General features: G+C 43.5%; 1 protein-coding gene across 2 annotated transcripts in view; it reads right to left on the bottom strand.

Moving 5' to 3' along the window:
- Positions 1–24,290, bottom strand: part of LOC147709416 (xanthine dehydrogenase/oxidase-like) — a 736,168-nt gene that overhangs the window by 143,253 nt on the left and 568,625 nt on the right. For both annotated transcript variants that reach the window (XR_015296692.1, XM_086927985.1), the window contains exons 28-30: positions 22,276–22,371; positions 15,534–15,662; positions 13,562–13,636 (exon numbers count right to left, since the gene is read on the bottom strand). Coding sequence is in view for 1 of the 2 variants with exons in the window: in XM_086927985.1 (XP_086784111.1) it covers positions 13,562–13,636; positions 15,534–15,662; positions 22,276–22,371 (300 nt within the window). In the remaining variant the exon portion in view is untranslated. The remainder of the gene's footprint in view (positions 1–13,561; positions 13,637–15,533; positions 15,663–22,275; positions 22,372–24,290) is intronic.

Below are 24,290 nucleotides of genomic sequence, written 5' to 3'. Positions count from 1 at the left end.
GGCGCCCCAAACGCGGGGCCCATCAGCGACATAAGGTCCGGTAAGAGAGGTCCAGACGATGGGGTGAACATCTAAACGATCGGAGTATACCTGCCTTAAGAGGACCCTCGTCCGGCTGCTGATTGAATGAACTTCACTGATTCCGAACGGACCTCTCTCGAGTGACCTACTGTCCTGACTGGGATCCCACAGGACTGCTGCGGTAAAATCATGGAGTAAGAGAACGATCGGGCGCTGGAAAGGGGAAGACGAAGAACTGTCCATATGGTCCGGTCCGGGTAAGGTTAAGTAGGAGACGCCTGTTACGTCTAATTGGTAGGATGGCTTTATCCATCTGATTGATTGATTGATTGTTTGTATTGGAATCGGTATTTAAATACTGATATTGTTCATTGATTGGTTGCTCTGTTGTTCTTGGAGATTCGCTGCCTGCAAACAGGAAAAGAACACGTTCTCTCTTTGCAGGTAGCGAAAGGGTAGGTAACGCAAACCTTTAACACGTCGTACCTACTTATTCTCCCCATTGATTGATTGTGGCCCGAACTGTTGTTCGCGGATTGTTCTCTGGAGATTCTCTGCCTGCAAACGGGGAAGAACAGGTTCTCTCTTTGCAGGTAGCGAAAGGGTAAGTAACGCAAACCTTTAACACGTCGTACCTACTCATTCTCCCCATTGATTGTTTGATTGACCGAACATTGATTGTTTGATATTGGTTCTTTTTGAGGTATTCACCGCCTGCAAACAACGAAGAATAGAAATATTCTGTCTAGTCTTTGCCCGCCGTGATAAGATAGGTAGTGCAGACTTTTGTCCCCGTTGTAATCCGTCATGCCTGTCTTCTCCCCACTGATTGGTAAACTAGTTCCACCCGGACCATTTATTGGAGGTAGATCATCCGGTTCAACCGGAGGGTATCCCTGATAAAAGGACATATAAAATATGATGTGATCACCGAATCCTGTTAACAGAAACTTTAGCATGAAACACACACTAGAAAAGGAAGGAAAAGAAGTCGAGCTAAGCCAGTAGCCCACTGATGAGTTTCCTACTTCATTAAAAATAAGAAAAAGTTAGAAATAGTCCGTAATAAGAATTATAAAATGGCGAAAGAAGCCAAGCTTGACGCCAAGACAGCCACAAGGTAGCTAGGCCCCGCCACCCCCTCCCTATCCAAAGCATGTCTGTCCCACCGCCCGCCACGCCCAAATAACGGTAACATGAGATAGATACAAATCAGCAGATACCTACCCCCATTCCGGAAGCTCCCGAAGTGCAACAGGTCCGCGGTTACGCCCATCCGGAAGGCGAGGCCTCAGCGCGTGTAGAGCAGGGCTCGGCTGGCCGCCATCGGAAGGGGAGGCTGTGGGGCGGACGGCCCGAAGGTTGTTATGGTCTCCCCATTCCCTTCTTTCCTTCTGCCCTGCGGGCCACGGGGGGATGTCTTGCCTCAGCCACCGACCCCCCCCCCCTCTCTATCGCCTGCTCCGGCCGTCAGCGACAACACTGAAGAGTTGCAGGTAGCCCCTTCAGCGGCAACACTTGAGAGTTGCAGGTAGTCTCGCCTGGTCCGGCCGCTCCTTGCAGGTCACAAAAGGGGGGGGATGTCTTGCCTCAGCCACCGACCCCCCCACCCCCCCTCTCTATCGCCTGCTCCGGCCATCAGCAAAACCGGAGCCAAAGCAGGTAGCCCCTTCAGCGGCGACGCTTCAGAGTTGCAGGTAGTCCCGCCTGGTCTGGCCGCTCTTCATTGCCTGGTACGGCCATACCAATGTGGTGGAGCCAAGAAACGGCGCGGGGTCGCTGGAAGGCGGAGGTGGCGCGAACGAGCCTCCCCCACCCCCCCTCCAGGTGGAGGCTTCCAGCGACACCCCAACGCTCCTGCTCAAAGAGGGTCCATATCAAAAAGGTGGGTTTTTCTGCCCAGGACTGGCGCGCGCCCTGCGCTCTTCGACCTTGAAGATTCTAAAAGAGTCCGATGGAGCCACGAGACGTCGGCGCACTCCTGCCGGCGCCAGCCTCAGTTTGGAAATGACTAAAAATCCTGCAAAGATACAGATTTGTTCCGTTCCGGTGGAACACCAGAATGACCCGGTAGGAAAAATTGTTGCCTCCCTCCCCACTTTTGACTGATGGTTCATATCGCTAGTCTGTTACCCTATTACGAAAAACTTTTTGAACTGCCAAAAGAAGGTTCTGGTCCAACCACGAGTCAGTAGAGACAATCTGACTATACTGGGACTTGCCTGACCTCGCCCAAAATGGCGCCGATATAAAATGAAACTTTCAACTCCTTGTTGCGCCCTGATTGCTCAGCCTTGATGTTCCAAGATATGTATGCAGTTTTTGGACAATGAAAATAGATAAAATGGATATTTATTATGTGTTTGGAAAAGAAAGCGATGTAAGATGGGTATTGATTATTTGTTGGGACAATGAACTGATATGGGGTGGGTACTAATTATGTGGATGGATAATGAACAGATATGAGATGAGTATTGATCATGTATTTCAACAATGAATTCAGCATAAGATGAATACTGGTTACGTGATTTTTCAATGAATTGATGCACGATAGGTACTGAGTGAATAGTTGGACAATGAGATGATGTAAAGTTTGAAACCAATGGTTATTGAAAGTTCGAATTTTCGACATTTATGATGCTTGCTCCCAATGAATTTCGATACGATTTTATTACACTGCTGCACTTTATATTATGAAATAAATGGCCAACGACTTCGTTCCTCTTATGCACAGCTCCAGTCTGCTCCGTAGCCGGCCCACTGGGTTGTAGGCCCGTATTTGTGCGCCAACATTTTTATTAAAGGGTTTTTGAACAGGCAAATATAATTGTAGCGTTTGGATTGATGAGTTTCGAAATGTATGGCTACTGTCACCGATATAAGTAAAATACATGCAGCATGATTAAGGTTGAAGGTTAAAAAGGCCCGATACTTAGCAGCTACATTATGTGTCACAGGCAGCCGGAAAAGTGTTTTAGACGCCCTTAAGCGATACCGAAGAAATACCACCTGACCACCTCCCTTGCACATGGCCTAAAAGACCGCGATCAAGTGATTCATGTAGATACGCAGACCATCGATGATTATCTATCTAACGATACTGGTCCCTCTGGGCTTAAACGCCGAGATGGTAGAGGATGCACCCCGTGGAGATGGGTCAAGTATGTGGTAGGTAAAAACATTTTCGGATTATTGCGCGCTGATGTGTTTTGAATGCTGCCCCTACCCCCTTCTTTCTCCTCCCTTCTGCAGGTCGCGCCGGAACATCGGCTGAAGTATGGAAGAGCGATGATCGAGCGACCGACAGAAGGGGAAAAAGGGGATCTGAGCATAGTACTTATGCTAACAAGCTTTGAAAGGTGTAGACTTTGATATGACTATGCCTCCTAGAACGTAGCGACTGGGAGGATGGACTGACGTAGAAACTTGACGGGTTAGTACTGTATGACAGAATTTGACTCGAACCAGCACTCCAGATAGTGCAATTATGACGTTTTTCTAGATAGGGAAAGGACAAAGAAAGTTCCGGGGTAAGGTTTACCTAGGCACCACCCGTCTGGAAAAGTAGGAATGATGTTGATGTTCAAAAATATACCACCTCCTTCTCGCACTCTTATAGATATAGCCAAGCTGTCCGACTGTTCTCCCGATTAATGCCCTCCGTTGCCTCAGCCTGGAGAACTTCTTGCCAATTGACAGAAACAAAAAAGTGGTTCAAGATCCAACCGTGGGCAATAGCCCGACTAGGTTAATTCCTGACCAACTGACCGAGGTGTAAGTATTGGCGATCGAGAACGCTCGCAAAGATAGCAAACGAAAGGAAAAGGAGGAAAAGGTAAAAAGAGCTCAGCACGTAGACAAATAGGATACTAAAGATACGCAGCATGCAGAAAGAGATCTTTTTTGGCCAATAACTGTTTTATGTTTTGTCATGAACATTTTTTTTGTATGTACTACAGGTACTGTCTTCCTTTGACTGAGTTTGTGTGTATGTAATGTATGGGTTTATGTCTCCCCTCTGTTCGCGTCTCTGTGTTACCTGACCCCTGCTGTTCTGTGTTGTGAGCGCATTAAATGACCCATTACTGTACACGTCTCTCTCTCTCTCTCTCTCTCTCTCTCTCTCTCTCTACATGTCATACGTGTACCGAATGGCTCGTTTAGGTTGCGGACGACTCTCACTCTCTATGAGAGTCTCCCTATTCCCTTTCGTGGTAAAATTGTGCCCCGTCGGCACCAGCCTAATTGGGTTCCTTTTTTGAACGCAAAGGTGTTTAGCAAAATTGACAGAAACTAAAACAATTGTGACTTGCCATATTACTACCTCTCCTTTCTGCAAAATAAATGAACTTGAATTGGCTAAGAAAGAAAGGGCAGGTAAGACGACTGATATCCCCTAATCTGGCCTTTTATAGGGGGGATTACATGTCAATGGCTTCTTATTCTTCAGTTCATTAGAAATACGATCCCCAATGCCCAGATTGATCCCCAATGTCCAGGTTGCCCCACCCTTATGTACTCAAGCGCGAATGTTCAAAGCGTCCCCGCTTCTCCTATTGACCCCTGCTCCATATCAGCTACCCCCGAAGTATAATTGATGACCTTGATTAACTGTCGCTACTCGATGAAAGCCTGTTTACCCCTCTCTCGATGATAGCACCCCCGCCCTGTTTGAAAAGGGTTAACCAGCTCTGAAGGGAAATGTTAGACTGTTAAGGCTAGGGTTTATTTTATTTTTTTTATTTTATGGAGTTTGTAGAGCGCGCAGCTACCCCCGAAGGGGTGTCCCGGCGCTAAAATCCAGGGGTTCCCAAGTGAAGGGGGAAGTGAAAAAGAAGGAAATAGTGGGGGGACTAGAGTCCGGAGAAGAGCCAGGTTTTAAGTTTGGCTCGGAAGATGGTTTCAGAGGGACAGAACCTCAGCTCAAGTGGAAGGGAATTCCAAAGTCTGGCAGCAATGACACTGAAACCTCTGCCACCGGTTCTGGACAGTCTGAAACGGGGCGAGATCAAGAGGCGGAGGTCATTGGATCTGAGGGATCTGGTGGAGCGGGATATCAAGACCCGATTTTTCAAATAAGTGGGACCGAAGTTGTTGACGGCTCGATAAGTAAGAGTGAGGACCTTAAACTGGATGCGGCTAGCCACAGGGAGCCAATGGAGTTTCCTCCGGTAAGCAGAAACAGATTGACGGTACGGGATATTACCGATCAGTCTGGCTGCAGCATTCTGGACAATCTGCAGCCGTCCAATCAGGTACTGGGGAGCCCCTGCATAGAGACTATTAGCATAATCCAAGTGGGACGTGATGAGGGCCTGGGTGACTGTGCGGCGGGAATCCAGGGGGAGATAGGGAAGGATCTTTCTTATCATGCGTAGTTTCATAAAGCAGGCGGAAGTAACTTTATTGATCTGGGTTTTGCATGACAGGGAGTCATCAAATTGGAAGCCAAGATTCCGTGCCGAATGAACAGGGGATGGGGCAGGATCAAGCGCCGTAGGCCACCACCAAGAAGAGGGGATAGGAGTTTTCTGATTGAAAAACAGAACCTCTGTTTTATCTGCGTTCAATCTAAGGTGGTTCGTAGTCATCCAGCCACTGATGTTATTAAGGCATTGGCGAAAGTTGAGGAATGCGGAGTCCGAGTGGTCCCGAAAGGAAAACACCAGCTGTGTGTCGTCAGCGTAAGAGACCACCCTGACTCCGTAGGATTCCACAACGTCAGCCAAGGGGGCCAGATAGACATTGAAGAACAGGGGGCTAAGGGCGGAGCCCTGCGGCACCCCACATGACAGAGGTTTTTTCTCTGACTTAAACATTTAGGGTTAGAAAGACAAGCCTCCGCTGGAGGTTCCGAAATGTTGAATTTGATGAAATGCGCAGTTGATAGGAGTCTGATTTCTCTCCATTTGTGTCATGAATAGACGATGAATAAACTTGGCATGAACTCAGTAGGAATACCGACATATACACTGCATGGTAATAGACTTCTGACTGTGACCGATGAACGTATCTCCCAAGTGCGTAGGATTGAAGGAGGAATTCACATGCATAAATGTCTTCTCCTGCCAGTTCTCTAAAGCTTGTTTTGTACCTATTCAAAGATATACGATCACCGGAGGAGAAGGGTCGGACGTGACGTACAGCCTGGCTGCAGATCTTGAGACACATGTGACCTCGACCAAAGGTGGAGCTGCAGAGCAACAAGATGCGGGACGAGACAGCAATCTCAAACGTGGAAAATGAAAAGTTGACTGGCTGCCCTGAAGCCCTCAGTCTGCTAACCCACGTGTGCTTGAAGTCTTCGTCCCCTTTTTGGGCCCGATTGATGGGCCTGCCTGCTCGTTATCCTTTGCTCCCTTGGTCCCTTGGAAGTGTCCGAAAAGATCTGGTCCCACTCCGCCCTCTCTTCCCTCGACTATCCAACAACCCCCTCTTTTTCCACATGACTTTTTGACTCAGAAAGAAGAAACAACATTTAGGTGGAAACAAGGTTTGCAAACGGAAGTAAAAAGAAATATAGGTGCCGAGCATAAGGCACCACCAAAAGGATTGGTTAGGGAACAGGACTGTGGTCTAACAGCAGAGGACTGACCGCACCCTGCAATGCGTAAGGATAGATCCGAGCTGGACCTATAGCTCCACCGCCGGTGCTCAACAGCGCCAACGAAAAGATACGGACGAGAGCCTACCAGTGATGGCTCGCTGCTAAAAAGACACTGTGACGAAGATATGTTGGACTGAATTCCTCCCTCAACCACTTGGTATTGTTTTCAAAATGTTTGTCGGTCACCTTTAGAGCTGTACATTGATGGGAAAGTCAGAAGCATTTATACTGTGTAGTATGCTGCACCCTAGGCTTGTAGTAACCCAACAAATGTAAATTTCTATGTATTGCATTTTGCCAATCACATCGACTGCTCATGGTTCTATGCAATCTGCTAGTATTGATAAGTTTTCATCAACCATACATGTTTATATGTACACCCGTTAATTAGGAAATAAACTAGCTTATGGTAAAAGCGGCGACTGTGGAAATTAGCAAAACGAATGTATCTAAGCGGCGTTCATTTGCCTTTTTCCATTCCCCTCCCTGTAAGCACCATGAATATCGTGAAATATTGACCGCATCATTCCGCCAGTAAAAGCCCGTGCCCATATGTACATGACAGCCATTTTAGGCACCATGGCGTTTTTGCCCGCTCATTGGAATCCCCGGCTTCCCTCCTGCAAGCATTGAGCATCCCCACTCTCACATGCATAGACCGTAAAACCCTCTCCCTCTGCGCGACCCTGCTCTGAAAAGTAACCCTCCTGCTTGACCCACGCACCCCCCCCATTTCCTCTTGAAAAAGCATCCTTCGCCTCAGCTGACATAACCCCCAAGCCGTACCTGACTGCCCCCGCTCTCTCATGTACGGGTCATGAGATCTCTCTCTCTGTGTGACTCTGTCCTTGGGAGTCACGCTCGCGCCTGACCAACACCTCCTTTCCTTTCATGAATACCCCTCTGTTGGTAAACTCTCCCTCCGCGCTTGATTGTCCACGCGGCATGAATACCTCTCCTTTGATGACCCCTTCCCCCGAGTCCGATTGTCCACACAGGTCCGAGGCCATCGCCTAGCCGGGAGATACAGTTTATTGCCCCCTATTGTATGGAGTCGCTCCTCTTCAAAAGGCCCACTATTGATCCTGGCCTCCCCACCCCCTGGGATACGATCAGGCGCACACATCCTAAGAATCGGCGGAACACTCAGCTGCGTGACAGCCCCCTCTTGTTATCAGCAGGGTGAGGACCTCTATTGTGGATACATGTGGGGGTGGGTCTGACACGAGGATTACGGGGATGTTTTTTATGAGTTCACAGAGTTTTTTTATGCAATAAAGAATGCTCACATGTCATAAACCAGGGTATAAGAGGCCAGGCCTCAGAGAGGTTGTTAGAGCACCTCCCGAACGACACTGTGTTTCGTGTCCGAAATGACAGGCTCTCCTCATGAGAAATAAAACTCTGTTCATGTGTTCCTGCTTCCAGCGCCCGTCTCTTTATTTGGTAACTATTCAGAATGGGAACTAAGAGGCGTCTTGCGCCAGCAGCCTGGGCATCGGTAGTAAATTGGGCTGACTTTCCACAGTGCCTACCTATATTCTGCATACCACTAAGTAATTGGTAAGCTTTACATAGTATTTACTGTTGGTTTGTGTTTAAGCACTGGTATGGCAGTAGCTAGTGTGCCTATGAATGTTGTATATTCTTTGTATTGTACAGGCTTCCTTGGTTGTACCAGTTATTCCGAGTTACGGGGCAGTTAACCTATGCCTACGGGCACGGGCAGTGAACCCGACTAGAGTTTTTTTGTGAATTACAGTGGAAGTACAGGGTTTTAATCCTTTTCTGGGGATTTACTAATTGCACTTTTTTCTTTTGTACACAGGTGTTGCATGTCCTTCCATTTGGATGATTCGATACGCACAGTTGGGCATGATATTCGTGGATCTTTTCTGCTCTGAAAAACACATTGTGACTCTCTCTTATATTGTTCATTTGTGCTATACCTCTGATATATATACTCATGATTTGGTCGTTCTCGATCATTCGTGTAATGACTTTTACAGAACTAGTCACTTTTTTTAAGAGCCGTAATCACTGAAATCATTCTGGATGTTTAGGTCAATTTATGCTCTACTGTTGGATCAACAGTCAACTATGTTCCTTTATTGTACATATGTTTATTCGTAGATTTCCCCTGATGAAGGGTGATTGTACACCCGAAATGCATTGGGAGTGATGAAATCCACGTTAGAATGCATTATTTGATTTAAAAACCAACAAGAGTTTGTTGAAGTTTTCACCTTTGAATAGATTATGTTGAAGACACTGCGCTGAATGAAGCTACTATTTTACTGCTGAAAATTGCAAGATGTTTTTGTACATTAGATAACATTGAGAATGTTGTGTATACTTGATGTCAAAAGTTATTGATTAACATTGTGTTGGTACTCTCACTTTTGAGTATATTAGGTAGTGTGCTCTCTGTCTAAGACTTAAGTCTTAGAATAGTTTTTTCAATGCTGAATAGGTGGTTTGGTGGAACCACCTCAGAGGGCTCACACCAATTCTGAGAAACCTTGATTTGCTGGTATATTGGGTTAACTATCAGGAGATAGAGTGCATAACCGCTGTTTTATTATTTAAATTACAACTTTCTAAAAATTCAAATTTCAGAATTGTAATTTAAAATCAGACCTCACCATGAATTTGGATTTTAAATTGTGATTCCAGAGACACCAGACTTAAAGGGTTTATCTTTTTCCAATTGAAAATTGCCCTTAAAAATGCAATAAGGTAATCCCGATGTTACCATATGAGAGAGTTGGGATTTGCAGTAGTGAAAAACTAATTTCACTACTAGGACATGTAAACCATAAACATATGTGTTGCCTTTCAAATACATTGGACCCTGTCCTCTGGGTTGTCCAGGGCCTAACTTAGAGGTGATATATGTAAAAAAAAAAAGGGAAGGTTAGGGTCTGGCAAAGTTTTATTTTGCCAGGTCAATATGCCAGTGAAAACTGCACACACAGGTTATGCAATGGCAGACCTGAGACATTGTTAAATGCCACTTACTTGGCTGACAAAATTAGTGCTGAAGGCCCTCTAGTAGCGTCATAAGCCCTGGGTGCATTTATTACAACTTTACCAGGGACTTATACGTAAATTAAATATGCCAATTGGGGTTGAACCAACATTACTATATTTAGGGGAGAGAGCACAAGCACTTTAGCGCTAGTTAGCAGTGGTAAAGTGTGCAGACCCCAAATACCTGCAAAATGGGGCCAGGAAAGAAGGTAAAAGGTTGGGGGAAGACCACCCAAGGCTGTTAGGTCAAGCAGGTCCTTAAAGTATTGATTAAATTGTCAAGCTAAACATTCATGGCACTTTGCTTTTCTGCAAAGCTGCTTTCAAATTTTCCCCAATCGTTTGGAAACACTTCTCTCCATATTTGCAATGTTTGTATTTACCGTTTTTATGTCTTTATTTTGCAGGCACTGAACCTTGAGCACTGATGCCTTCAACCACCAAAACTTGATCATTTTAAGAAATACCCAATATCTGTTTGGGATTGACTAGTGCCAACACAATGAGTGCGATGTCTATGTCTTCCATACAGTTGTCTTGGTCTGACTACAGGTTCTTGAGTGATACTCTTTGTGCTTGTACCACATACTTAATTTGCTGACTGTGACTGTTCTAGAACTGTGAGACTCATCGGTTCAGCTTGGGGTGTTGTGCCATTGGTCTCAGAATCAAGTCAGTCATTATGTTGAATTTGGCAATCTTCATGCCCCTTGTCTTTAGATACATCACAAGCATCGATATCTGCTAGGAAATGAAATCATTATTATTTTCTGTACTATAGCTTAGTAGTGTGTGTTTAATTTGTAGATTTCAAATTAATAAATGTGTGAAACCTCTGCTCAGCCTATCATGAATTGACTACATCTACCACAAGGCATTATTAGAAAGCACTGCTTCATCATTTTACCAAAATATATCTACAGGCATATGTTACTTTTAAATATATACACGTTTTGCTCTGACCTCACTTTAGTGGTTTGCTACCTTCTCCTTTGTTCTTGATTTGAGCTCATATCACCTTTTTTATATTTCCTCAAGGGATCTCTGTGTGACTCCAAATCAAGGGCGGCCTTTCTGTTAAGGCCAAGGAGTGTCGCCCCACCAACAAATTGCCCCCAGAGCAGTGCTTTAAATGAGCTGGTACTGGCCGGTACTGAGTACTTACACTTTTTTTATTTTGAGTTGGAGAGTACCTGCACTTCTCAAGAGAATGTAATACTTTTAATTGGAGAGTACCGGCCCTTCTCAGAAACAAGCTGTCTGGTACAGAGTACCTGTGCTTCTGTTTTTTCACTGCAAGCACTGCCCCAGGGATAGAAAGATAAAAAATGGTAATGAAGCTCATTAATTACCATTGTATTTTTCAAAACCCCCGTCATGAGCGTTAGGACGGGGTTGGGGCTGTCTGATTTCAGGGCACTTTAAGTTTAAAGTGTGTATGTCTCTTTAGCTGGCCGTCTTGCGATGGCCAGCCAGGCATGTACATTTTAAACCTCTCTAAACCCAGTTGTCTTAGACAGATGGATTAGAGACAGCAAAAGTCTCCAGTGTTCTTCTGAACGCTGAAAGAGACCACTCCCTCCAATCCTGGTGCTGCTCTCATGCAGAGAGTGTGAATGGGTGTTTGTGAGTGTGTTGATTAATTGCACACATGTAAACATGGACCTGTGTTGAGCATGGCTCATATCACTGTAAAACCATATCACAGAACTATATGTTTCAGTGAAAGAGTAACTAAAAGTGCACAGAGCAGGCCCGCTCCCGTTCCTCCAGGTTCGCTCTATATGAATACCACGTTAATAGATATATATAAAATACACAGGACCACACTGCCTTCAATTATTGGCCCCCAAAGGGGTCATTCTCCACTTTCGTACCACCTTTGTGGCTCTTAGGGAGGGATCTGGATGGTCTCATGAACCATCTGGGTGATCCTATAAGGTGCAATTGAAGAGGACAACATCTCAAGGATAGGTGGTTATATTTGATATGGTATAATAGAAGATGGAACCTGGATTTAAAGTGATTAAGACTCTACCCACATTTGATGCAGAGAATGGCGCATCAGCGTTTTTCCTGATTCCACAGCTTACATACCAGGTCACCTGGTACTTCATACCAGCCCATCCATCCTCTCAGCCCACCTTGTCCCATGAGCTCTTGACCTTGCCACCACCGTCCCATCAGTCCCCTCTTCACTAACCTGCGCTGGCATGTCAGGCTTTTGTAGAACAATCCATAGATCTACACCTAGGATTACCCTTTGCAAGTATATATACAGCCTTCTGAGATGGAACCCTCGAAGTAAATAAAAAAAGGAGCATGAAAGACAGACACTGTGTCAATCTGTGTTATACTATGGAGAGGTCAAATACACAAAGGAAATGCCAGCACTTGTTTTTGGGCCTTGTGCTCTTGTGAAGATCAGATATATTCCCGATGTATGATGCCCTTAAGAGACAATTCCCTACACATGTTACATGAAGTTATACTAGCCAGTGAAAAATGTGCCCTGTAGGCTCTGTAAAAATACCAAAACGTTCAAGATTCAGTTCTGCACAGTTAATTGTATATAGTCTGCTGGAAGGTAGGATCGAGCGATTGACTTATGTATCAAAGTGCTATTGATGTAAAATGTAGTCTTCAAGTTACATATATAAAATCAGCGATATCCCCATCCACAAACGACGGATGTGCAATTTGCACACTGACTGGTTTGTGAAAGGAGATGCAATTTGTGATGTGACCTATATTACGATAGTAGAACTTGGGACAAGTGTTCACATGGAACTCATTTTCAGAAACTCAATGTAATATTGCGGGAAATCCTGATTAGACTTAATCTGAGTACATTTAGAACAGACAATCTGAGGGCCTGTGCGAACGGCTGAGCAAAGGCTCAAACGGCGCACACCTGATGAATGTAAGGACTGAATCCAAGTCCTTTTGTGGCTTACCATTAGCTGCCCGCCCTCCCTTTTAGTTTGACTGAACATCTAAGAAGTGCTGAAACTGTTTCCCCATCTTCTTTCTCTAGGCCAGAAGATATGCCATGGTGCAAAGCAAATGTTAGCAATCCTCAAGAAAATCAAGGGATCCCACGGGGCGAGGTCATCAAAATTTTAATATCACACATCTCTAGGCGACCCTACTGACAGAGACTTGATAAGCCATTCTGCATAGGGAACATTTTTTATGTGCACACTCCCTACGATTATTGCATTACTCCTGCAGAGGCATACTTAAATATGTAACTGAAGCCCTTTCGCATCTGATTTTGTTGCATAAGAAGCTTATATATTTATAATAACAAACCTTGGTCATAAAAATAGATATTTATCCCAATGCAGATGCTTAATTTGAAAAGGAATAGGTGTTGGAGCCCAAAGTTTTGTTCAGAAGCCGGCAAAATTTAGGGTGCCGAATACCAAGTCTGCCTAGTCTTGATTCCATCTCATGCTTCTTTCATCAATTGTCAATCACTCTTGCAGGTTCTTTTTGATCCCTACTTTCTCCTCTTGTCACTGTTTTCAGTCTTTCCCTTCCTTCTTCGTGTTCTCTTTTGTGTTTTCTACCTCATACTCAGGATCAAAGTCTGTTGAGGAACAATAAGTACCGGCCCCACTTGCAGCCACTGGCTCAAATTAAGCATTAGAAGGATCCTGATTCTACAAACCTTTAGAGTCCTTAAATTGAAAACCAAGGTACCTCATCATTTAAATGATCTTCTCCATTTTCTTTCAATAATAAAAACATTTTTCTGAAGATGTCATTGCATCACATTAAAAGGAAACATTTGAGGGGTTGATTTTAAATATATACTTTACTATCTAATGCCCACAGCCCACAGCCATCACTGAATTCCAAAGTTTGGCATCAAGTCTTATGGATATGACATACCCATTCATCCCAGGATCCTTCAGGTTTTGAAGCTTTGTAGGGCTCCAGCCTCTGCAAAATAGTCTGACATGCATTCTAAAAAAGGGAAACAGTTTTAGCATTAGGTGCCATCAATTAAGCATTTCAGCAGGTTGACACACGTATAAAACAGAACACTGGAATAATTAATGTTATATATAGATATAGTAACATTGGAATTACATTTTTAAAGTGAACAGCAGCATTTCCTATATGTCGAGACATTTGCAGAGTGAGGGGCGCGTCTCATTGTGAGACATTATTTCTGCAATATCTCTTCTTCAATATCTTGTGTCAAAAAAAAAGCCCCCTTATCACAATATCATGAGAGTCTCAGGAGGACAATACATTTAACTAGGATTTGTCTCGAAGTAATTAGGAGTTTTGTAGTGGTAAGATTGGTCTCATATTCTGTATATTAGTGTTAACACAGGCTCACACATGGAATGTGTTGGAATCCATGTTTATATGAACCAAAGCAGTCAGCTAGTGAATTCCGAAATACTAAGTAAAATTAATGAACATCTAGACCTGTCCTTCAGCAGGTCAGACTGGTGGATGCCCACCTTTCATTTAGAACATAGCTTTGAATGAGGAACAAAGGTAAGAGAACCTCAAGCTAAAATAAGACTTGATCACCACATCCAAGGTCTGTCCCCTTCTTCACCACTTCATCTCTTTGGAAAAGTCACTCTGGAGTAAATTCTCTCGGTATAGAGGCCAAAATCTGCAACTCTATACCCATCAATTTTTGAAAAACATTACAAACCATCTTCTTCAAACTTAGTGTATAGTACAAAACACTTCTAAATGAGCGAAACAATGATAGATATCTACATGACAGCACTGTGAAAAGCCTAGGAGTGATCATCTCTGAGGACCTATCTATGAAACCTCAGATCTCAGCAGTAACATCATCCTGCTTTTTCCAGCTGCGCAGGATCCGCAAGATCTGTAGATTTCTAACCAGAGAGGCACTCATTCTAGCTATATTGGCTTTGGTCATCTCCAGGGTTGACTTCGCTAACATTTTGTATGCGGGGATCCCTGCCTACCAACTTCAAAAACTCCAGCTAATTCAGAACCAGGCGGCCCGCCTGGTGTTTCACCAACCCAAACACCAGCATGTCTCCCCCCTCCTGAGGAGCCTTCATTGGCTCCCGGTGGCCAAACGGTGCTCCTTCAAACTCGGATGCACCTTATTCAAATCCCTTCACAATCTCGCCCCCGAGTTCATTTCCTCTAAACTCAAGCGATACCTCCCATCTCGCAATCTCCGATCCTCTGCTGACAATCTCTTATGTATTCCTTTGAACCGCCGCAAAAAACACGGCGGCCTTCGTTTTTCTTTTTTAGGCCCCACCTTCTGGAATTCTCTCCCTTCTTCCTTTCGCCACTGTCCCACCTACGAGCTATTCCGAAAAACCTTGAAAACCTACCTCTTTAAGTCGGCCTTTGAGTAACACTTCCTGCCCCGGTTTGTCATGTCTGTTATGAGCGCCAAGAAACCGTCTCGGTGTACGTGCGCGGTACAAATTTTTTTAACATAACACATAACATAACAAAGGTTGTGCCTGATCTCACACCTTTCTGTAACACCTCATGCTTATGTGCAGCTACCAGCACCACGCCAAGCATCTTCCATACAGGTCAAACTACAGCCCACACATTGTCAACAAAGTACTCCAGAGTACTGGAGAGTCACCAGAGGTGAAGTACTCCAATGAGAATTGGAGGGCATTGAAGCCTTATCATGGCTATGAAGTGTTCTAAGATTGTATAATAAAATAGAGTAAAATACAGCAAAGAGATAGCACATTGCTGTTTTCCAGACAGAATTTGTGCTTTAAAAGAATACATTTTTTCTCAAATACAAATCAGATCTTACATACTTCTGATTTTTTTAATCATATCTGTAGTTAAGATAAAACTCTTTCATATGAACTGTACATACATAGACGGCCATCCCATTGAGGTCGGAGCTGAGGGAAGCGGCAGTCGGAGATGTGTTGGGGACGGTCACAGTGCTGGTCTCACTGATGTGGACTTTGTTGGTGGGTATTCCAAGGACCTTACTCGCAACCTGATGAACAAGAAGAAGCATGGTTAGGGACAGATTGCTCTTGCCAATGCAGTTAAACACCAGTCCCCACTGTCATATACTTGCTTCTAATTAGAACTCATTGTTTGTCATCAGCTAAAGCTTCGATCCTGCAATCTGTTCACAGAGGTATGTGAAGTCCTTAAACAGTGCTCTCAAGTTCCAGACCTTCTTTGGCATCGGTTCAACAAATATTACCTAGAAATATTTGCATGACATAGGGTCACAAGTGGTTAATATTGCCACATTATCATGTTCCTCTGGGATCACTAGACTTAAGTGACTCAATCTAAATTTGCCCCATATATCCATGTTACCAGCTTGCATAATGGCCGCTATGACCATAGTTCCAGGTTCCATAGTACCACGTATGCTTGAATATCTATTGCCTATAATGACGAACATGCTCGCATAGCCAGCTACTCTAAACCTATTGCATGCTTACAATACAGGTTTCCAAGGTGCAACAGCGTGACCACTTCACCAGGTTGACCCTATTACCACTTTCCACAATACCTCACTTGCATCCATTACCGGGGTCCCTAGTCTCAATGATACCTCAGTAAGTCTCCATTTGAACAGGTACCACCATGACAGGCCAGGCGCACTCTACAGTGCGGAGAGGCTACTACTGCATCACAATGTGAAGGTCCATTTGCACAACCACAGCCTTCAAAAGCTAGGCACTGTCTCAAATGCAAAGGTGCCAAAAATCGCATAATTTTTATTTGCACATTCTTATTAAAAATAAGCAAATTAGGCTAATGACGAAAAGAGTGGTCTGGCAGCATCTGGTGTGAGGTTTTCAAGCAAAGGCAAATCCTGCATAACAAAGTCATAGCAGATATCTCAAGAGACTGGGACAAGCATAAAATATCTCTTGGCGAAACATTTTTGGCTTGAATATGTCTCCTACAAGCCTGAAATTGTGCGAAATTGCATAAAAAATATTTCATAACTTTCTTTATATTGCAACCATAATTCAAATTTAATATCACCAGATAGTTATTTGTATATATACATAATTTTCTATAACAGCATAACATCTTACGGTTGAGGGCACTTCAGAATGACTTTATGGAACCTCGTAATAAACCCAACTTGGAGATGGAGAATTCAACTCTACCGCCTAAGACAGATACAAGTGTATTGCTTATCATCGCAATAGAGAGAACAACTGGACCCAGAAGGTATGCACTTTTAACTAAATATAGAAATGATTACCTACTTTGAGTAGACTATCCTGCCCTGGTGTTCTGAACCCAGGAAAAGGCCACAAATACAGCACTGTGAATTTAAAGATCTGAAAGAGATCACACTAAAAACAGAACTGTTCACTTTGAAAAGTGAAAAAATAGAGTTGGTCAGACTCCACATACTAGTTAGTTGCCTTCCAGGGGAATGGAAAGAGATACCAGCATTTTCAGAGGGCCTTGTGCTAGGATACTAAAGCTGCTAGAGGACGTCCTAGGTTTAGTTTAAAACAGGATTCAGATGCGTTAAAATGCCCATGAGTTTTGTTGGGCAGCTTCTTTGAACTATGGAGTTGAATCATGGGGGAGGCAACAAATTGAGCTCCTGGATAAAGTGCTGAGTAGACTTCTGCATACTAGAATATGGGTTCCTAGCTATGCAACGATCACTCTATCCAGTCTAGATGTCACGCGGTCTGTGGTATCGAAGACCCAGAAGATCATATCTTTTCACTGAGGCTGGAACTTAGGGCCAGATGTACGACAATTTGCTTTTGAGACTCAAAGCAAATGTACAACAGTGTCAGGGACACTGTTAGCGAATCCCAATGGGGTTGAAAAATGCAAGGCTCATGAATATTATTGAGCCAGTCGCAATTTGCGGCCCCGTTGGGGATGGCTGGCCCTCCCAGGGATGGTGGTCTGCTGAGCTCAGCAGACCACCATGTCTGGGACTGCCTTTAGATGAAGCAGGTTTTTTTTTAATGTGTACCGACCCAAACACAAGAGGCACAATTCTTGGGGATCTGTCACAGACATCTGTTTCTGACAATTTTTATTTATTTAATTTATTTGGGGCACAAATCAGCCCCAATGGGATCTCTCAGCGCTGACCTTATTGTTATAGTAGGTGACATGTTTCCTTTCATACTGGAAGAATTTAGAGAAAAATAATTGAGAAAGTATCTCTTCAAGGAAAGAAGAAAAAAAGCATAATTAGAATGGCACTGAAGTCAAAACACATAGGTGGCACTTATTTGAGGCCCCATTTGTCAGCTGAACAGTGGAACAAATATGGTCCAGAGCCATGCTGCACCACCTACCGCTGTGTAGGGGCTCTGCTTATTGAGTGTCCGGATTTCGTCTGGCTTCTGCGGATATTCAAATGGTGATGAATCTGCAGTTTTAAGTATCATTAGAGGAGAAATGATGTCAGCGTGTAGGGATGGCACTTGTATGCATCTCCGCTACTTCAATTCTGGGATCTTATGGAATCAGCAGGGAGCCACACGGTGCCACCTACCAATGCTTGAGAGCATCGCTGAAAGATTTTCCAGATGCAGTTTGCATCTGGGGGATATTATAAAGCTTAGAAGTATCTATCACAAACACATGTTCTTGAACACCTCGTGGAATTAGATCTGTAATCTGTATTACAAAACAGATAATAGCTACAAAATGTTATTGAATAAAATAAATCAAAAGTATGTCATTGGATAGTAGAGAATGTCTTGAACCCACATCTCTGACTGGAATTCCTGGCCAAAGAAACTATTCCTTATAACTTTGTGATAATATATATAATAGGTGTGTGTCACAGAGATAGAATAATACATTTGTAGTGTCTTGTGATAGGACAATATATGTGTTGTATCTTGTTTATATTATATTAAGAGAAAATGCCTCATTTTTTAGGGAGATTAATAATAACCAAATTGCAATCATTTGTGAGTAACGTGGATAAACCTCAATACTGACATGTCTTGCCAATGAACAACTAGATAAGAATCTATTCAAGTACTCGAGTAGTAATGTTTGAATGCACTATTTGAAAAGATTCTTGGCCTACTTTGGGACAAAAAACTGATGCTAAAATTGCTAGCCACACTGTACATTTTTCTCTCTGCTGTTTTGCAGTAGTAACAGTTTAATAAATGTCACTATGCACTGTCCCTGTCAGCTTCATTTAGAGAGTCTGCTGTTTCATCCTTAAATGCTGTTTCATCCTTAAAAGATAGCCACCAATAAACTTCTGCTCATTCACTAACAACTTGCTTGTTTCCTTATTCACACAAGATTTGGGAACATTTCCAATTTGCGAATGGGTTACCACCTACTTTGAAGTGATGGTAAAATAGGGATATTTTTTGGCCCCAGGTGGGCTCCCTCTGGGATCCACCACCAGGCCTAGGGGGTCAGAGTATTTCTACCCTGCTTCCTTGTCTTTTTTTTTTTTTTTTTTGGGACTCCGCTTAAAATGTTTCTGGCCCACCCTGAACAGCAGGTGCTGTCTCTGGGACTGCAGCACAGGTATTTAAAACAATAACCACTCTAGTGACAAAGGTGACATATATCTCTTCCACCGCTTGTAATGAAGTTAATAATGTTGAGATAAATCCATTAATTGTAAAGTCAATGTTTATTATTACAAAGCTAATTTGCTTTTTAAAAAAAAGTAAACCCTGCAATCCCACCAATTGGTTTAGGGTCAGCACACGTGATAGGATTTCTAAAATCAACAATCTGTAAAATGAAAGCATACCATTAAATTTCAATTTCAGATACAGACAAATATACACATTTGTCAGTATACACAAACTTCCATAGTACTCTCTTTAATCCTTAAAAAGATCAGAGATTTAATCATACCTAAGGCAGAAGTAAATATCTTTCAGGGTCGGAAGAGAAATGAAAGACCCCTAAAAGGTATGGGGCTTGATCAAGGAGATGAATATGTGCGCTTTGGAGACACAAAATGGCATTGAACAAATGTGATGGTATATCCGTGTGAGCATTTGCAAACTTTCTACAATTTCACAAAGGTTTTTCAAGAGCACCCTTGAAAAAATTTCACTGTGTCAGGTCTCCAGGTGAAACCTGGCAAACCTTCGAGATTGCCCAAAACGGGTAAATCTACCCCAGAAGAGGTTGTACACCTGGTAATCCATGAAAGTACCCCAGCTACTGATAACATTTCCTACGAGCATTCATACCAAAGACAAATAACTCACCTTCAGTAAAAGAATACCACAAAACATATCTATTATGAGTCATCTGGGTATCCTTCTCTCCTAATGAGAAACCATTTAGTCAATTCAGCTGTGGAAGCTGAGCTATGTATACATTTCATTCAGTCAGGCAGTCAAAGAATCTTTATTCGATTTAGTTAAAAATCATGCAAAGAGAATAAAAACATTTTTTTACAGATAAAAAACTATTAAACAATTTCATACCAATCAAGTTCATGTGGCGAGATATTTGGGCTAAAAAGATTTTTTTTTTTTAAAGTTGTTAAAATACGATTCATTCGGGGAAACCTGGTAATATCTTGCGTGATTTAGATCTAGATCTAGCCACCGCCACTAAGAAGTTTGCCATACAAAATGTGATACGAATATTACACAGTGATTGAAGATAAAACAAGGCTGGTCTCACCTGGGAGAAGCCAGCCTCCCTTAAAACAGGTAACAAATGTATTTTCCTATAATCTGAAAAGAAACCACAAAACATAACAAAATGTAAGGTATCTTGAACAGAAAGATGATCACAAGTATAGGACGGGGCTGTCTCTGGTTTAACCCATGTATTAAAACTGCCTAAATAAAAATGTATGAGGTTAAATCTGAACTTAGTCAGAAGAAACCTGTGAAATGGCCTAGTGACAAAACTTAAATAGGGTTCCAGTGCAATGGAATTCACTAGCAAATAATGTCGTCTCACTGCTGGCTTCTGCAGTTCCCTTTCCTCACGACCCACACTTGCCCTAGTCATGAACTGCTTTTTAACAATGTCTACGTCCTGTTTCCTGATGCCAGAAGGGTCTGTAAAGAGTTCCGGGCGGCCCAAGTCCGTAAAAGACTTCCTCAGATAGGCCATCTATGGCATCCTACTAAGTTGATCCAAAGACATGACATCATTCATTATCCTGTGATTAAGAGTTAGTTCTTTATTGAGCCATGTCTTTAGCCAATAGATTAAAGGCGCCAAGTTTATCCTATCACAAACGTGGTCCAGGCCCACCTCTGCATGTATGGAAAAGGTTGGTGTTGACTGGGGGACAGACAAAGGGGAGCGTAAAAATCGGTTTTCTGCCTTTTGTATTGGATCAAGGCATACATAACCCCATAGTGGTGCGCCGTTCATTGCCAGTGAAATACATTTACTGTTATAAACCTTTAAAAGGGCTTCCATCGGTCTAGCGCCCAGCCTTTTTGCGAAGCCCATGAGAGCCGCTGATGACCTGGTCACCGCCAGGCTTTTTGCCCTAACCTGGGGACCCCAGGAACCCCTGTCATCAAAAAACACCCCCAGTTAGGGAAAAGCCGAAACACTAGTAACGACTTTGCCCTTGCATTTAAAAGTTTTAGCTAAACCCTTTTTTCTGTGGTGCCCAACAACCATGGTATGTGACTTGTTCGAGTTAACCTTCAAGTCTAGTTGGTCCATGAAGGTACCAAAGGCATCCAGGAGCCGTTGGAGACAGACGCCAGTGCGGGCTATCAGCACTGCGACGTCCGCGTATAGGAGAGCAGGGATCTTAACTTCTCCTACGCGCGGAACGTCTCCATCTACTGCTTCCAGGTAGCTACCTAGACCATTGATGTAAATTGTAAAAAGCAGGGGGGCCAGTATGCAGCCCTGCCTGACCCCTCGCATGGAATTAAAACGGGACGTGCACCTTCCCTCTTTGGTGACCCGCACAACTGCAAATAACTCTTGATGGAGTGAAGCCATAAACCTGACCAGTGCCTCATCGATCCCGATCCTCAGAAGGATATCCCACAACTTAGACCTGTTCACCAAGTCGAAGGCCGAGGAGAGGTCCATAAACGCAAGGTATAGTGACCCCTCCTTGGCCACCGTATACTTCGAGATCAACAGATGTAAGTTGGAACACTGCTCTATTGTTCCTCTCTTCTCTCTGAATCCGTACTAGATGTCAGCCAAACCCCCACAACTCTCCAAACTGCCCCTTAACCTGGCCAAAGGACTCTGCCTAAGATCTTAATTGCAGAGTCCAAAAGGGATATGGGTCTATAGCACCCTTGGTCGTCCCGGTGAGCCTTCTTGAATATGGGAACAATGGTAGAAGTTACCCAGGTAGTTGGTAAAGAGTTGCCATTGGCGGCGGTGAATACATTGGCTAGAACACCCGCCCATAGCTTTGGAGAGTATATGTAAAAGTCAGCTGGCACCCCGTCTGGCCCAGGGGCTTTAATCTTAGTAGTGGCCAGTATTCATTTCATTCAATTAAGTCATTATTGAATTGGAAAACCATCAGAGAATCTTAGGAACTCCAAATCTGTTCAATAAGGGGGAGATACATGACAAATAATTGTAATACATTTCAATAGGCAGCTGGCACCATATCCATCTTCATTTTTACCAATTTTGTGACATACCTGGACCATCTTTGTGTGAAGTCCTTGACCCATTTCAGTTCCACCATGAGTAAGTAGCACTGACCCATCTGTGTACACATGCACCAGAGCTCCTGCCTACAAAAAGACCATCAAAGATGTTAACAGTGATTGTGGATTTTAAATACATTTAGTTAAATTGAAGCATTGCTATATCAAAACATCTAGAATGGAAGATCTAATTTACGGATTGCAGGTACCTTAGCTTGCCAACCTCTGAATTCCAACATGTTTGACCTGAGGGCAAATGAGGGTCTAATCAAATGATATATACATTTCAGTTGTGTTGTGATATCACTGCTATACTCACATGATGAACTGTCTATATTTTCTTGTTTCAATTTAAAGCCCCTACCAAAAAACTGAACTCAATATATAGGCTGCCAAAATATTGTGAACCTGATACATATAATTAAAGTAACAAAAGAACAAGTTATCTACCTTTGGCAATGCTCCTTTTGTGGATACTCTACCTAATTGCAGATTCCTCAGACGCAGACTAGATCTTGAGGCTTCTTTGATTAATACTTCCATGTGATGTCAGTTTCTTGCTTGATTTTCTGGCATGGAGCATAAAACAATTGTTGATACCAGTGTGCAGGTCTATTAAGTTGGGACCTTTTTCAGAAGGTAGAAGAGGACCCTCCACAGGACTGGGAGGGTGGGTGCAGTCAGGAATTTACGGTTAGAGTATGCACCAGAAATAGCATTACGGAAGGTAAGTAACTTGTTCTTCTGATGGATGCTTCTAACCACAGATTCCTCACCTTAAGAATAGATATGAAAGCAGTACCTCTCAATGGTGAAGGGTCTGTAAACTGGACTCTAACCAAGGAAAGTCTTGCAAGACCAAGAGGGCATAATGACCTTCCTGCCAGACCTGATTTTCAAGGCCGTGGTGGTTTACAAATATGTGCACCAACACTGATGTCTGAGCCTGGCAAACTTTCAGAATAGGCACTTTGCATGAAGGCAGTAGAGGCAGCCTTAGCCCTGGGGACATTCGCTCTCAGTCCCTCAAGCAGCTGTTTTTTGGCCAGTACGAATAAGATTTCAATGCAGAGGGACTTTCCACCTCTACAAAGTCCACTTTGGCATTGCCTTCACTTTCTTCACCCTGGAGAAACCCAGGCAAAGCTGATCATCCACCTAATGGGCCTTGATATGATCGATGTAAAAGGCTAAAGCCCTTATGTGTCTCTCCTCTTTCAATGGGTGAGGAGAAGCAACGAACTCTGAGAGTGATGGGTAGCCCAAAATGGAGAAGAGACACCCTTTAATGGAAGAAGGCCGCCAGTAGGACAGCTGTACCAATCGTGCCTGAAGCTCACTCATGCAACAAGCTGCAGCAATCACAATCATGAAATAAATCTCTAAGGTTAGAATACGCAATTAATAATTGAGCATCGGCTCGAAGAGCATACATATCAAGACCAAATTGAGGTCCCACTGTAACATCACAAATGTATAAGGAGGGCACATCTGTGTCAAAACTATAATAAATTACATCACAAAAGGCGATTTAAACTATGATGGCTGCTAAGGGAAACTCAAAAAGGTGAAAAGGGCTGACAAAAAACCTTTAAAAGCGCCCATTGCAAGCCCATGTTGGGCTGAGGACAGAACAAACAATAAAACATTTCACAGCTTGGCTTCCACACCAGCTACAAATATACCCTAGCGTCCGGCATAATTGTATTTCGTGGAAGGGTACCTAGTAGCAAGTTTCACATTCACAACTCGAGTAGTAGATCAAATGCAGCTGACCAATCTCCAGGCATGGAGGTCTGAATTGTACAGGTTCGGATGAAGTAGCCTGCCCTGGTGTTGTGACAAATGATTAACATGATGGGCTCAGCTCGTCATCAGCATACGAGCGCCGTAGTTGATGACGAGCTGAGCTTGTCATCAGCATCGAAGGGGTTAACTCAAAGCCTGAGTAGAGCTCAGATGCTCATGACCATAGTTCTAGGTAACACAGTCACCTGGCCCAATTC

This window comes from Lissotriton vulgaris, chromosome 6 (assembly GCF_964263255.1).
Source record: "Lissotriton vulgaris chromosome 6, aLisVul1.2, whole genome shotgun sequence".
NCBI classification, from domain to species: domain Eukaryota; kingdom Metazoa; phylum Chordata; class Amphibia; order Caudata; family Salamandridae; genus Lissotriton; species Lissotriton vulgaris.
Note: the sequence above shows the minus strand (reverse complement) of the source record. Positions and strands in the feature narration are given on the sequence as shown.